This window comes from Eulemur rufifrons, chromosome 23 (genome assembly GCF_041146395.1).
Source record: "Eulemur rufifrons isolate Redbay chromosome 23, OSU_ERuf_1, whole genome shotgun sequence".
Lineage (NCBI taxonomy): Eukaryota > Metazoa > Chordata > Mammalia > Primates > Lemuridae > Eulemur > Eulemur rufifrons.
Genome location: NC_091005.1, coordinates 4,336,708 through 4,351,072, shown reverse-complemented (window position 1 = coordinate 4,351,072; position 14,365 = coordinate 4,336,708). Strand labels below are relative to the sequence as shown.

The 14,365-nt window shown below is 48.6% G+C and overlaps 1 protein-coding gene across 1 annotated transcript; it reads right to left on the bottom strand.

The window, feature by feature from the left end:
- Nucleotides 1-1,013: 1,013 nt before the first annotated feature.
- On the bottom strand, nt 1,014-14,294 carry COQ9 (coenzyme Q9). Its single transcript, XM_069497823.1, has 9 exons — nt 14,188-14,294; nt 11,406-11,574; nt 10,135-10,270; nt 6,053-6,195; nt 5,692-5,776; nt 4,081-4,185; nt 2,703-2,858; nt 2,315-2,368; nt 1,014-1,690 (listed from the first exon to the last, which is right to left on the bottom strand). The coding sequence occupies exons 1-9, from the start codon at nt 14,255-14,257 to the stop codon at nt 1,655-1,657; spliced, it is 954 nt and encodes a 317-aa protein (XP_069353924.1). The 5' UTR covers nt 14,258-14,294; the 3' UTR covers nt 1,014-1,654.
- Between the last annotated feature and the right edge of the window lie 71 nt (nt 14,295-14,365).

Here is a 14,365-nt window from a genome sequence, read left to right as displayed (position 1 = left end):
GCAAAGTATACCTGAATGATAGGCATGCGTCCTTTCCCTTCCATTCTCAAGTGGGGGCCACACACTTCCGAAAACTGCAGGAAAAGACCCAACGCTCTTTAACGTAACGCACCATTCTGTGCACCTGTGTGGAGTGAGTGGGAGCTCTCCATCGCTGCATCCCCAGTGCCTGGCAGTGCACGCTGGGTAGCGTGTATTCCCCGTAGAGAATTACTAACGCCCTTTAAAGGGCCTGGGAAGAGGTTTGAAGGGGCCTCAAAAAAGTGGCAGCTGCTCACACAGAGGCCCTAAGATAGAATCTGGCAGGAGCTACATTTAGAGGGCAGGAGAGTAACCAGAGGACAAAGAGGAGTTTGCCTTAGCAAGGAGTCACACCTCCTCCTAAGACAGAGAGGGTGAGAACTGCCTTGCTCCACAGCCTGTCACCTCAGGAAATTAGGACTTATGGTTGTCTGCTCAGTGTAGGATGGGTGCTATATAAAGGATACCGAAGACACTGCAATGAAATTTGGAATAGCTACTGCAAAAACTTCACAGGGTGTCAAGAGATAGAAGGAATTAAGAGAGCTGCAGAAAGGACACAGCGCAAGGCCCACAGGAAGAAATCTGAAATTCAATTAGCCCCTGACTTGCCCTATCAATATGCAGCTGACTTAGGGAAAAGAGAGCAAAGCAGAAGACAGTTAACCAGATGTGCAAAGGGAGTCCCACCAGTGTAGAGGCTGAGAAAATTATTGAGGCTACAGAATGTATCACTGCAATGGTGACAGACAAGAGCAGCAAAGGGAGCTAACGGTTTGGGGGAAGCCTCCTGTTACCCTGTTTTACTGACGGGAGGACTTGGGCCCTGAGAAATAGAGCTGCCATAACAGCCCAGTAGGTACTAGGCAGCGCCAGGGCCAGAACTCAAGTCTCCTGGCTGCTGGCCTCATGCCTTCCCACTGCACTGCTGTCTCCCTCCGGGATCTCAGATACTTATCATGGTCTCTATGGAAACTAACTCACACAAGGAAACTGCTTCAAACATATTTATTATTATTTTTACAAACTGTAAATACACTAATAATCCTCCTGCAATGCACGCTGGTGTAATGTGATACCAGGCCTGGGATCACACCTCTGTCCAGCAGGCACCTGTCTCGGGTGAGACAGTTTGTTTCCTGAGCATTTCAGGACCCCTGGAGAGAGAAGGGGCTGCAACGAACACCTTGGTGTGCACATGCCTGAGCTGTGCTGGGGGTGAGCTGCCACCTTGTGGTAGCTTCGGATTTTGACTCTGGCTTGGGAGCCCCAGGGAGCACTTCTAGGAAGGTTAAGACGTGATCAAGGTGCCCAAGACATCATGACAGGGACGTGCTGGGTTTCCATGGCTTGAATGCGTGGAAGAGAGCCTCATTTCTCATTCACACAGCTGCAGTGCAGAAGGGCTTCAGGAGGCCTGGCCTGGTATTAGGAACTGAAGAAGTGGCCCAATCCTGGGCCAGAACCGTATGAAGTACCCTGTGGCTCCCAGGTGGCTGTGGTAAGGACTCAGGAATCCTTCAGCGTGTTCTCATGAACACTTGGTTACGTGGACGACACCTCATGCTTTTCAGAGCCCTTTTCATCTAACCACTTGTTTTCTTCCGGGCACTCCAGGTTACACCCCTTCCTCTCACCGGCGCTGGTTTAGACCTGTTAAGTTCTTGAGCTGATACAGGGACAGAAACAGAGACAGTGGTGAGGCCTTGCCCTGCCCGAGACTCCAATGGGAAAGATCAGGGTGTTCAAGGTGGCAGGTGTGGTTATGATACAGAGACTTGACAGTGCTCGCTTTCTTTCTTTCTTTCTTTTTTTTTTTTTTTGAGACAAGGTCTCACTCTGTCACCTGGGCTAGAGTGCAGTGGCATCATCATAGCTCACTTCAACCTCAAACCCCTGGGCTCAGGTGATTCCCCTCCCTCTGCCTCCCCAATGGCTGGGACGACAGGTATGAACTATCACACCTGGCTAATTTTTGCATTTTTTATAGAGATGGGGTCTCTCTCTTGCTCAGGCTTATCTCAAACTTCTGACCTCAAGCAACCTGCCCACCTAGGCCTCCCAAAGTGCTAGGATTACAGGCGTGAGCAACCCTACCTGGCCCAGTGCTATTTCTTGATACCAATAAAAACCAGAATTGGGTATTTGGGATCAGGCTGAACCTGCGTCAGTCTTATTGTTAGCTTTCCAATTTAAGGCTACAAAACGATGTGGGGTGAGTGACACATGCTGTAGACATCACAAGGCCGGAGTGGGGTGGGGGCTGGGCAGGGATAAGCTGGGTGGTACTCACTGTCACCGCTGCACCCATGAGTCCTTGCACCAGTGCCTCTCCAGTGGACTTTACCTAGAAGGAGTCAGAGTCAGGTTTCCTTAAGCCACAAGCTGAAAGATGGGACAGCTAGGACTAGTCAGGAGGCCTATGAGCATCAAAAGGTAGAGTCAAGAGGGCCACGTGTACTGGAAGGAGAGCTGGTGGAGAATACAATCACAAATGGGCAAAGCATGGCCCTTAGGGAAGGGCTGGCACAAGAAAAACCAGCCAGGCTCCCTGGTAAGGCCCTCAGGACTGTCAGCTGAGGCCAAAAGGGAGCAAGAGAACAGCCAGGTGACTAGCTGTGGCCTGAGAAGGATGAGTGTGCCTTCAGAAGAGGGTTTGCAAATGGCTAGCCCCCAGCTACCTGCTTGGCAGTGTGACCCATGTTCATTGCATCATTAACTCGGTTTTCCAGGAAGCGCCAAGTGTCCTCGAAGTCTGGGGAGGAGTCCTGCATCATCACCAGCTCTGTTGTGTTGTAGATGCCAGCCAGCACGGCTCGGCGGGTGTACCAGTTAAACTGCAAAGAAACCCACCCGGGGAAGGGGTTACCACTACTGCTGTGGGCTGGGGGAAGTCTGGGGTGGTTCCCACTCCAGGCCCTGGGAACTCCTGGGCTCCCTGCTGATTTCTCCTTTCCCTCACAGATACATATGGCCCTGTGGACAACATCACTGCGTCAGACTTGGCTCAGCGTCAGAATTACCTGGGAGATTAAAAACGCAAGTTCCTGGGCCTAAGCTCTGAAGAATAGAGTCAATGGGTCTGAATTAAGCACCAGGCGATCAGGACGTTTAATAAACATTCTAGGGGATTTGGCTCCATCCAGCCAAGTTCTGGAACTGCTGGTATAAAGACTAAGTCTTAGGACATCTGAAATCCAGGGAAGGTCTGTGATCAGCCAGTTATGAGCAAACCCTGGAGTGCTCATCAGTGACGTGAGAGCTGAGAAGGATCACGGACAGACCGCAACACCTGGGCAAGGCCGACCGTCCCTCAGCAACTTCTGACTGTTCTGGCAAACTACTCCTCAGAGGCCCAGCTCAGCTGCTTGGTGTTTTATTCCTTTAATTTCTTTGCTTTCTAAATTCATTTTCCTACCGTCTCTGCTGGTGGTATGTTCCCACATGAGGGAAGTTTATTAGAGCACTTTGTTGTAACTCTGGTGGGTGCATCTCTGTGCCCCTCATCCTGGATTCCACGAAGTGCCATCACATTTTAATTTCTTTTACGGAGGCGTACTTTTTTTTTTATTTCCTACCAGAAATATGATGGCATTAACAAGTCAGATTCTTTCCTGGTGCCTGTTTAAAGGGGCTTATTGATCTTCTAGCAAAGCAGGCCAAGATTGGCTGGGGAAGGAAGCTTCTTTTTAAAGCAATGAGTATCTCCATGGGATTATTTTTTGAGAGAAGAATTCCACTGCAAAATCTACATCTTAGGAGAACAAGGGGGAAATGAGAGTAGAAAGGCAGCCCAATCACAAGGCCCTCTGACGCCTTGGGTCACCATCATAGGCTGGAAGAAATAATCACTGGTTTGTGGCCAGAAGGCTGGTCCCTGAATGAAGACGCCCTAGATCCCACTTCGGCTTGTCGTAAGACCCTCTTCATACCTTAGATGGGAATGACACTGCAGGCACCCTGTATGGGCTTGTGATCAAAGAAATTTCACAAACTTCTTGAAGAAATGCTTAACCCAAGCCTTTTCCAGTACCCCGTGGGCCTGCAGAAAGCACTCACGTCTGTGGACTGGTCCCCAGCGTAATGCCACATGTCATCCACCATGCTGGTGAGCAGGCTCAGGCTGGACGGGATGTTGTGGGGGAGCATGAGGACGCTCAGGGCCTGAGGGGAGAATGGCAGGGGGTAAGTACCGCACACAGGTAACAGCGCACAGGCGGCCGGCACCTCACCTCCCCGAGAGGTGTACGAGGGGGCCTGCCCGGCCCTGGTTCTCTGAGGTCCCACCATCTCCACCCATGGGTGTGAGCTCCAGGCTAGTAACCCTGATACAGCTGACGGGAGCCAGGGGCGCGGCCCTGTCCAAGGCTGGCCCAATGAGATTCTCCATCCCTAGCGTTTGGAATTGAGAATGCAGAGCCAGAGGGTCTAGATTGGTTTCACTAGCAGGGATCAGGGAGGGCACCCCATTCTGTCACACAGAGGAAGAAGCAGAGATAGGAGAGGAGTTTGGGGGTGGTTTCCAGGACCAAGTTCTAGGCCATTCCTGGGCCCGGTAGCATTGCTGCCCTTGATGCACCACTGGAACATCACGATAAATTCCTCCCCATTCTTTTGCTAAACTCAAGTCGATGTCTGTCTCCTGAAGCCAAAAATCCTTCCACTAACACAAGTGATGGCACAGACCAGAAACGCCTCCATTAACAGACATCAGCTCCTCCTGGTCTAACAGGACAAGGTCTTGCCACTTTACCAACTCTAAAACCCACTGGCTGTGGCCTTTGGGAGCTCGTCAGAGAGATCCTGGATTGGCTGAAAGGTTTTCTCTTAGTGAAGTAGCCCAGAAGGAAACGCTGTGCTGAATGGGGAAGGGAGATGAGGGCCTAACACATGTACCTCCCCTGCTGTAACTGCAAGGCGGAATGAGTCAGGGCCGGGGGTGTCAAAATCCAGTGTGGCAAGCACAGGCAGGGGACAGGCCTTCACTCCTGGCTGTGACTCCCTTCACGCCCAGCCTGGGGTTAGGGGCACTCTAGCTGTTCAAATGTCTGCCACTGAATGGCCGAAATCATATGCTTAGCAGACTTCCAGGTGGGCAAAGGACACTAGCTCTCCGAGCCCCTCTCATTTCTGATGCACCCACACTGTGGCCACACAGAATGGCCCACACTGTGACAAGCTTTGAAACAGAGGAAAAAGGAAGCTTCAGAAAAGGGGTGGGGGAGGAAGCCCTTGGAATGAATACACCAATCCCCAAGCATCCCACTGACCGTGTGACAAGAAGTCCCAGTCCTCAAGATCTGAAACATGACAAAGCTGTCATTCAAGTGAAGACAGCCAATAAAATATGACTTTCTCAGCTCCTTTGTAGATACCTTCTCATTAAGACCTGGTGGCACACTCAGGCCACTGGGACCCCACCCAGGATGTGACCTAGGACCAGATCACTCACATTTCCAAGAACTGAGACAGGATGGCTCAGAGTCACCCTCTCTGGCACTCCCAAGTTTGGAACCTAGCTCTACCAAGTTGACTAAGTATTCCTGGGTTCATGGAGATCATCAGTGAGCTAACTTCTGAACAGTGTACAAAGTCTTCCGAGTGAAAGGTGCTGAGAATGATACATATTAATATTATGATTGCTTTGGGGCCTGGACATGGACTCTGTACCCGGGGCCAGTGCTCAATGTACGGGATCAGCATTCTCAGTCTGGTTTCCACTGCATCCCTCAGGAACTGGTCTGTCTTCCTCTTCCTGGAAGAGGGAAAAGAAAACAGTGTGTCTCTGGGTCAAAGGCAGGGGCTCAGCATTACACCCTTCACTCAGCCCTCGGGAGGAGGTCCCCAGCTCCTGACACTGGCTGACTAAAGCTGTCAGACAGGCTGCTGGGTTCCAGGCCCATCATGGCAGCAGGGCTTCGCAATGCTACTCTTTTGGCTCTGCTTGGATTAGCCTCCTGGGAACCGCTGGTGGGACATGAGTCCCCCAGTCCTTAGCTGCCACCCTGAATAATAGTGCCACAGGACTTACTCTGCCTGACCCAACTGTACCAGCTTCTGCTCCTCTTCCAGCACACGGGCGAGGCGAGTGTTGCACTGGGTCACAAAATGCAGTACCAGCTCGCTGCCGTCATTCCCAAACATGCTGGCCGCTGCACTGGAGAGACCCAGAGACTGCAACGAGGGAGAGAGAAGACAGAAAAGTCGTGGGCAAGTGTAGTAGACCTTCGCTGCCTGTTCACGCTAGTGCCGCTTATAGTACAACAGCTTGATTTTCGGTGGGACACGCCCACTCTTCGCTCTGGGTCCGTGTGGTTTGGTGAAGCTGACCTGTCCCTCCACTGCATAAAGCCCCTTGGCATGTGTGCGAGCACGGGATGCAGGCTCAGATAACTCGAGTCCACAGGGATGGCTCAGGGATGGACATAAGACCAAACCCACATCTTAAGGGCCCGCCTTAGAGCATTTGCCAGTACTGAAGGGACAGAGGAGCTCCCTTTCTGCTGGGGCTGCCGAGTCCTCTCCAGCCTTGCATGGGAAGCGCCTGTCGAGAAGAAAGCCCACGGAGAAAGCAGATCAGATGACGCAGACAGTCTCTGGTAGCATGGTCCAAGAATACTGTGCCGGAGCTACTTCCAGACTCTTCTGTTGTTAGGTGAGCTGCAACATTCCCTGTCTAGTTTAAGCCAGTTCAAGCTGCACTCTGACACTTGTAACCTGGAGTCCTAAAATATAGGCAGGGGCTTGGGAAAAGCACTCGTAACTCCCTTGCTGACAAACTCACTTAACCTAAGTCTCTTGGAAATTGGGTCTCTCAGCTGTTTAAGACGACATCAGATTTTTTCCTAATGAGTTTCTCAGGGAGTTAACAAAGCCACAAAAGCCCTTTGCTATTCCTGAATACAGCAATCCTTGAGCATCTACCGGAGGCAGAACCCTGCCAGCTGCAGGGACGGGGCAGGAAAGAAACACACAAAAAATTAAATGCCAGTTCCTACTGTTGGGAGTGGGGAACTCCCTCGTTTCTGGTGGAAGTACGTAGCCTTTATGAGGACAATTTGGCACAACAGAGCTGCGGCGGCGATGCTGCTGGTGACTTCATGCTTACTCCACGCCAGGCGCCTTGCTAAGCACGCCACATAAACCATCTCATTGCATCTGCGCAGCGCCTCTGTCACGTGGGTGTATTATCACCCACACCCTACAAATGAGGCTGGGGCTCTGCACATCGGCTCTGCCAGCAGGGTCACTAAAGGGAGTCTGCAAGGCTGGAGGAGGAGCAAGGGACTTGCTCGTTCCTCTTTATTTCCTGTCTGATGTGAGCAGCGTCCCAGAGATGCTCCTTCACCCAGCAGCAGTTCCCTCCTGGAGTAGTCGCTGAACCCAGTTTCAGTTTTCCCAAGCCACCGTCCTCTCCCCAGCCCCAGGTCAGGTGCCAGCCCCAAGTGACCCTTCCTGCAAACCTAGAGACACCAGCACCAGCTGAGAAGCGTCTCCTCCTCAGAGGTCTGTGTCTCTCCTCCACGGGGACTCTCCTTCAAGCTTCTAGTTTTCATAATTCCAACTCTTCCCTTTGTTCCCTTGGCCCTGGGGATGGAGCTGCTTCCTACAGCTGCTACCTCCATAATACCTTCGAGTATTCTTATCTTTATACCTGGTTAACGATTCCTTGCATTAAATTCGCTCTATTTGAATAACTGGTCTGGTTTCTATCTCCCAACTGAATCCTGACTGATACACTCCCTGAAAGAGCAACTCCACTTCTTGGAATTTGTTGTAAAGACATTAATCAGAAATATGCTCAAATATGTGGTACAAATAGGTTTACAATACTAAAAAATTAGAAGAATTAGAATGCCCTTAATCATCTTCTAGAAACCATTATAAACCTCCAACTGTCTTCTCCAACTTTGCACCTCACACATCTAAGACGAGTCCTTCCATTTGTTCTCCAGACCTCATCATTCTTGTCTTCAAGGAACCTCATACTTTTGATTTTCCCTGTTTCCTCTTGTGTCCTCACCCTCTCTTGTTTCTGAACACCATTACTGTTCCATCACACATAGACTTCCACCCCATCTCCCTGCTCGGTGCACCCAGCTCTCCCAGCTTCACCGCCAAACGCCTCTCCACCTCCTCACCCACTCCTCACCCCACTCCCCACACTGACTTCTGACCCGGCACTCCACCCACATGGCTGCTGCTATGGTAACCAAGGTTTGCTGGCTTAATCCACACTCTTCAGCTTTGCCACCACCATCAGGATGCTCTGACCCGGACTTGACGGCTTATCTTACTCTACCCTCCCCTTAAATGCCAGAGTTCCTTGAGGGTCTAGACTTCTCTCTCTTATCACATTATACCCCTGCCCTGGGCAACCACACTGACTTCCATAGTTTAATTATCACATATATATGCTGATAATGCCCAGCTTTCTCCTCCAGTTCCAGACCTACGTGCTTGATGCCACCGTTGGCTGAGTCAGAGATCCCTCATACTCAACAAAGATCAAGGTTGTACCTGTGATCCTTCCCCAGATCTGGTCCTCTTCCAGTGGACCTAATCTTAGAAAAACAACCCATTGTGTACCCATACATGCAAACTATCACGTCAAACCTATCCCCACACCTAACTACTTGTCTCTAGCTCACTAGGCAAGACAACCTCCCCTCTCCTGATGCCTGGCAGCAGTCCCCAGTGAATCTCTCTCTGCCTCCAGTCCACTTGTCATCCAGCAGCCAAAATGAGCATTCTGAAATCCCAAATGTAATCATCTTCAGTTCTTCTTGGAATAAAAGCCTAACTCCTTCACGTGACCTTTAGGCTTGCCTGGTTTGGCCTCAACTCACCTTTCTCCATTCTTACTCTTCTCAAGTCTCCCTTCACTCTCTGCATGGTGGTCTTCTGTGGCTCTCAGCTCAAAGGCCCTTCCTGACCACGCTGAGACCCCAGCCTGTATTAGAACCAGTCCTCCATTATACAGCCTAAGAGAACCTTTTCTTGAAAGCACTTACCATGTTTTCTAAGTATATATTTGATTAATTTCACTAGACTGGAAGCTCGACAAGGGCAGGAAGCTTGTCCATGGGATCCCTGTCATGTCGCCAGGACTAGCACAGTGCCTAGGGCACACTATTTGTTCAATAAATATTTAAAGAATGAATGATTCATAGTTTTTTTTAAAGTTTGAAAGAATAGGCATTAAAATGTTGACAATGGGATCTTTGGCGTGATCACAGATGGTTTTTACATTCTTTTTTATATCTCTTTGCAGTGTTCAAAGTTTTCACAATGAGCATATGGTGAAGTCACAGAGTACACACATTTCCCTTGTATGACTTCTGTTACCAAATGTGCTCTTGGAAGAGAGTGAGAGGAGACAGAGAAATAACAGTTAAATTAAGTAAGCAGCAAACTTGTCCATGGTCCAACAGTAGGTGCCCTGCAGCAAGCTTGGGATGGGAGACATGACTCTAATTCCCTCATTTCTATGCTCACAGACCTCTCATAGGATGCTATGTGGCTGTGCTGGAAGATTCTGTAGGTGGCCTTAACGCGAGCCCACTGCTTAATCTACACAGCAGTCTGTTCCAGTGCAGGAAGAACTGCTGTTAGACTCACTGGGAAAACAAGGTGTACTGGTCCCCAAAGTGGTACCTTCTCTGGGGTTTTCAAATACCACATTTCATTAATTCTAAGATGCATATATTTTTTCATTTAAAAAAAATCAGCGTGAATCATAGAACTGATGATTTGTCATAGTTTAATAGGTAGCATTTTTTTCTTTTTTATTGATGCATATAAAACGGTGCTTCTTAAAACTAGTGGCTTCTTAGAGTCAACGAAATATGGTAACTTTGATCACAGATAATTCTTGCCTAATGGGTTGCCTTTAGAACATACATCTCAAGAACCAATCCCATGGTTTTTTATAATTAAAAAATAAGGCCACTTCCACCCTATCGGGGAAAACAGAAACAAAACCCAGTAAATCCTGCAGCTGTGAGGGGCTCCCAGCTGCACTAGAGACAGGCATGAAGCCCTCTGCTCTGCCTGGCGTGGCCTCCTCCTGGCTGATCGTGGTCAGGTTGCCCCGCCCTCACCTATACACACCTGGGCTCCTTCCGCAATGGCCTCTGCTGTCCACCCATGGGCGGGCACGAACTCCAGGGCTGCCGTCAGGATGCGGTGCTGCAGCTGCTCCTCACTCTCATAGTCCTCCTCTTCCTCACCGCCCTGGTCCGTATACCTAAGACATGGGGACAGAGCCCAGCACGCTCACTGCCCACTGTCTGGTGTGCACAATGGGCCTGACCAGAAACCAGAGCTCTGGATCTCCTCTGAGCACGTGCTGCATACTCTTGTGTTGGCATCAGTGTTTTGGAGCCAACAGAGTAAAACTCATCTTCCCTCTCCCACACAGCCACTGAGAGAAGGGATCCAGTGAGCCGAGGTCATGGTAGGAAGGCAGTTCTCCGGCGGCCTCCTGGATTTCCCTGCGTACAGCCCCCAGCACTGTACCCAGACGGCCTCTTTATCTATATTTGCACCAGACAGTAACTCTACGAGGGCAGGGGCAATGGTCACATTCTTCACAGGGCCTGGCATATTGTAGGCCCTCAAAAACTATTTGTTGAATTGAAAAGTACTTTAATTAGGAAACCGGAAAAAATGACAAGGAAGACTCTAATTTCAGATCTAGAGGAACTTTATAGTGGCAGGATTAGGGAGGAAAAAAAAATCTAATGAAAATATAAATTATTATGACCTTTCTGGAGGGCACTTTAGCCCCACATAGGTAACAAATCTTTAAATGTACCTATACTTTAATTCAGTGCTCCCACTTCTAAGGAAAGATTCATACACTTTATCACATTATTGTTCACACCAGTGAAGGAAATCTAAATATCCAACAATAAAAGATAGGTTAAATAAATTTGGTACAGCCCTTTGCTGGAATGTCATATAACCATTAAAATAATGTAAACTGTGAAAAGATATTACAAATGTACTGTGGAGTGAAAAAACAGGCTCTGGAACAGCACGTAGAGCATAATCAATCATTTATTATATGCATAGATGTATATATGAAATAAGCTTCGACAAACATCTAAAAGGATATTCATAAAAATGTTAGCAATGTTATTTGTGTTTGTGATTTTGGGTAAACTTTGCTTTACTCCTGCGAACATCTCTGTATTATTTAGATGTTTTAGAATCTACAGGTACCAATTTTATGAAAACAATAGGTTCTTTTCAAAGGTAGGCTTGGAAACAATGGAAGATAAAGAGGCAGGTGGACAGGAGAGGAAGGGAAGGAGGAACAGACATACCCAAGCATGCAAAGTGGCCAGAAACGAGTGGATTGGAGTTCTGGTGCCTACCTGGGGGGTGAATGGGAAGACTCCGGATTGGGTTTTTCTGCCCCCTGTGTCTCAGAATGCTGCTCAGAAAAAGACGGGGGAGGCTGCTGCTTCCGCTCATCTGAAGACCTCAGCCCCACAGCTGAAGCATGGAAGGCACGTGGCATTGGGGACGGTCGGCAACGGGACACTGAAACAGAAACTGGGGTGCTCAGTGAGGGACATTCACCAGAGATGACCCTGTGAGACCCAGAAGGGTAATACAGACAGGGAGGAGGAAAAGTAGCACAAAGACTCCTCTAGAACTACCTACCCAAGTGCTGGGTTCCACAGGGAAATCTTAGGTAAATTTGAAGCCTTGGGCTACGATGCGATGGCAAGTGTGGTAAGCCAGGAATCAGAAGGTCTACCCAGCATCCTGGCCTGTTTCTACCATTTGTTAGCTGTGCGGTGATGGGCAAACCATTTCACTCCAAGGTGCAGATTTTGAAATCTTCAAATTTAGAATAATAATTGCTCAATGGGAGTGTTGTGAGGCCCAAACAAAAGGGGAAAGTGACTTGAAAATCTTACATATTTATATATTATAGGAAGAGCACTGGAGGAGTAATTAGTTCTCAGCACTGACTCCCCCAGTGCTTATATGGTGTCTCTGGACAAGTCACTAATTTCCGGCTGCTTTCTCATCTGCAAGACTTGCAACACTCTACTGACTTTAGGAAAGATCAGTAGTGTGTTTCCTAAGCATAAAGTCATACTACGTTTTTCTTTCCCAACATTTTATTATAAAAATTTCCAAACACACAGACAAGTTGAAAGAATTATGGAACGAACACCTGTATATCCACCACCAGGTTCTATACATTTACCATGCTCTTTATCATCCATCTGTATTTTTGATACATTTGTTGCAGATCTCAGTATTCTACATCTCTAAACATTTTAGCACGTATTAATATATCACTAACCGGAGATCAATGTTCACTGTTCTTTTATTGAGGTGCCATTTAGGTACAATGAAATGCATAAATCTTAGTGTACCATTCTGTTTTGACAAATGTATACATTTGCATAACCTGAACCCAATCTAAACAGAGAACATTACCATCACCCCAGAAAGTTCCCTCATGCCCTTTCAGAGTCATTCCCATCCATACTGTCCTGACTTTTTCATCCTAGATTAGGTTTTGCTTATCTTAGTTTTGCCAGTCCTAGGATTTCACCTAAATGAGTATTTTTCTGTAAGGCTTAACTTAGTGTATTTTTGAGACTGATCCATACTTTTGTGTAAATCAGTGGATCTGAGAAAGATTCTCTCCCTGACCAAACTCTAGCCAGGCTCCTCTGAGCCCCATTCTTATCTCGGCCTCAATCATGGCCGATAAAGACTTGAACACACTCTAACACAGTGTCACTCGAGGCCACACCCCTAAGATGACCCTAGTGCCCTTTAAAGTGGTTGCCTGAGAAAACTCAAGGCTGTCAAAAAAATGTACTGTTTGTTCCAGCCAACGGTTGAGGCCAGGGCTTTTGTCTCCCTGTGGGAAGATAGAATCCTAACTTCAATAATTGCCAGCTAGCAGAAACAGCTTGCCTAATCTCGTTTATACTAACGCTCTGTAATCTTACTTTCCTGACTCTACTGATCCCCTAATTGCCCTCATCCCTCCCTTCTCATTTTTCCTTTAAAACACCCAGTTACTTCTGCTGTACTCTTTTCCCTATTGCAATAGTTATTACTGATTAAAATCTGTTCTTACCACTTTAACTAGTGTCCAGCTTTATCTCTGACAGATCTTTTGTTTTTGTTGCTGAGCAGTATTCCATTAAGAAACACCGTTTTTCTGTCGATGGACACCTAGGCTGTTTCTGTGTTTGGCTATGAATATACCGTACAAACCTTTTGGCAGACACTTGCTTTCATTTCTCTTGGGTAAATACCTAAGAGGGGATTCACTGGGTCATAGGCGTTACTTTTACTAAACGTATTTAGTTTGGAATTTTGTATAAAAACAAAAGGACACTCATTTAAAAAAAAAATCAACAGACTAATTCAGGGAACAATGATTTTAAAAGAAACACAGAATGGTATGTGTAAAAATATCAACATTTTAGTATACGTATGCAAAAAATGGAGCAAATATCCATAAAAGTTTGAAAAGGAAGCAGACAGCCCCCAGAGTATGACTGTGGAAACACTGCGGTTCATGAGAAAATTTTAGGTAAAATACAGGAGACTATTTCATTAGTTACATATTTCTGTTAACGTGTCAATGCATAATTCTATTTATGGAAGGCAATTTTGGTTTTCCATTTATGGTAGTGATATAAAGTTCTCTCTTTAGCTAGCTGTTTTTAAGAACTCAGATGTAGAAATAAAAATACTGAGTATCCAGCGGGAAAGGTGGTACGAGAGTACAACAGAATTAGTGAACTGGTGGGAAAATGACTGATTTTGGGGAAACAATCTGTGGCTGTTTCCACCTGTCCTCTGAGTGCACCTGGCAATGGAGCTGAGAACGGGCGCGCGACGGCCAGTTCTGCAACCGCCGAGCTGTGTGACCTTGGGCAGCCCCAGCCCTCTCTGAGGCTGTTAACGCCATGAAATGGGGGTGACAGGCCCTGCCCGGCGCTGTCGCCCCTCAGGGCGCGACCGTGGGGGCCGAAGCAGGCCGCGCGCGGCCCCGCGCCCGTGCCCTTCACCTCACCTTGCTCGCGAGCGCCCACCGCCGCCTCTCCCGCCCCGCCCGGCCGCCCGGCCCCGCGCCCCGCGCCCCGCGCCCGTCCCCGGCCGCCCCCTCACCGGGCAGGCACCGCAGCTGCAGGAGCCTCCAGCCCGCCCGGCCGACCCTGCCGGACAGCGCCGCCGCCATCTCGGAAGCGGGCACGCCGCCCACGGCGACGCGACGGTAGCGTCCGGAGCTCGACCAAAGGAGGGCGGAAGTGGCCGCCGCGTAGTCGCCTCCTCTCGCGAGAGGCGC

Bases quoted from the DNA above. Each gene is read 5' to 3' on its own strand.
- COQ9 (XM_069497823.1), bottom strand. From the start codon at position 14,257: ATGGCGGCGGCGCTGTCCGGCAGGGTCGGCCGGGCGGGCTGGAGGCTC. The intron at 6,196-10,134 runs GTGTGTATAGGT...CCCTCGTTGCAG, and splicing joins CCATTGCGGAAGGAGCCCAG to TCTCTGGGTCTCTCCAGTGC. The intron at 5,777-6,052 runs GTAAGTCCTGTG...TCCCTCTTCCAG, and splicing joins GTACAGTTGGGTCAGGCAGA to GAAGAGGAAGACAGACCAGT.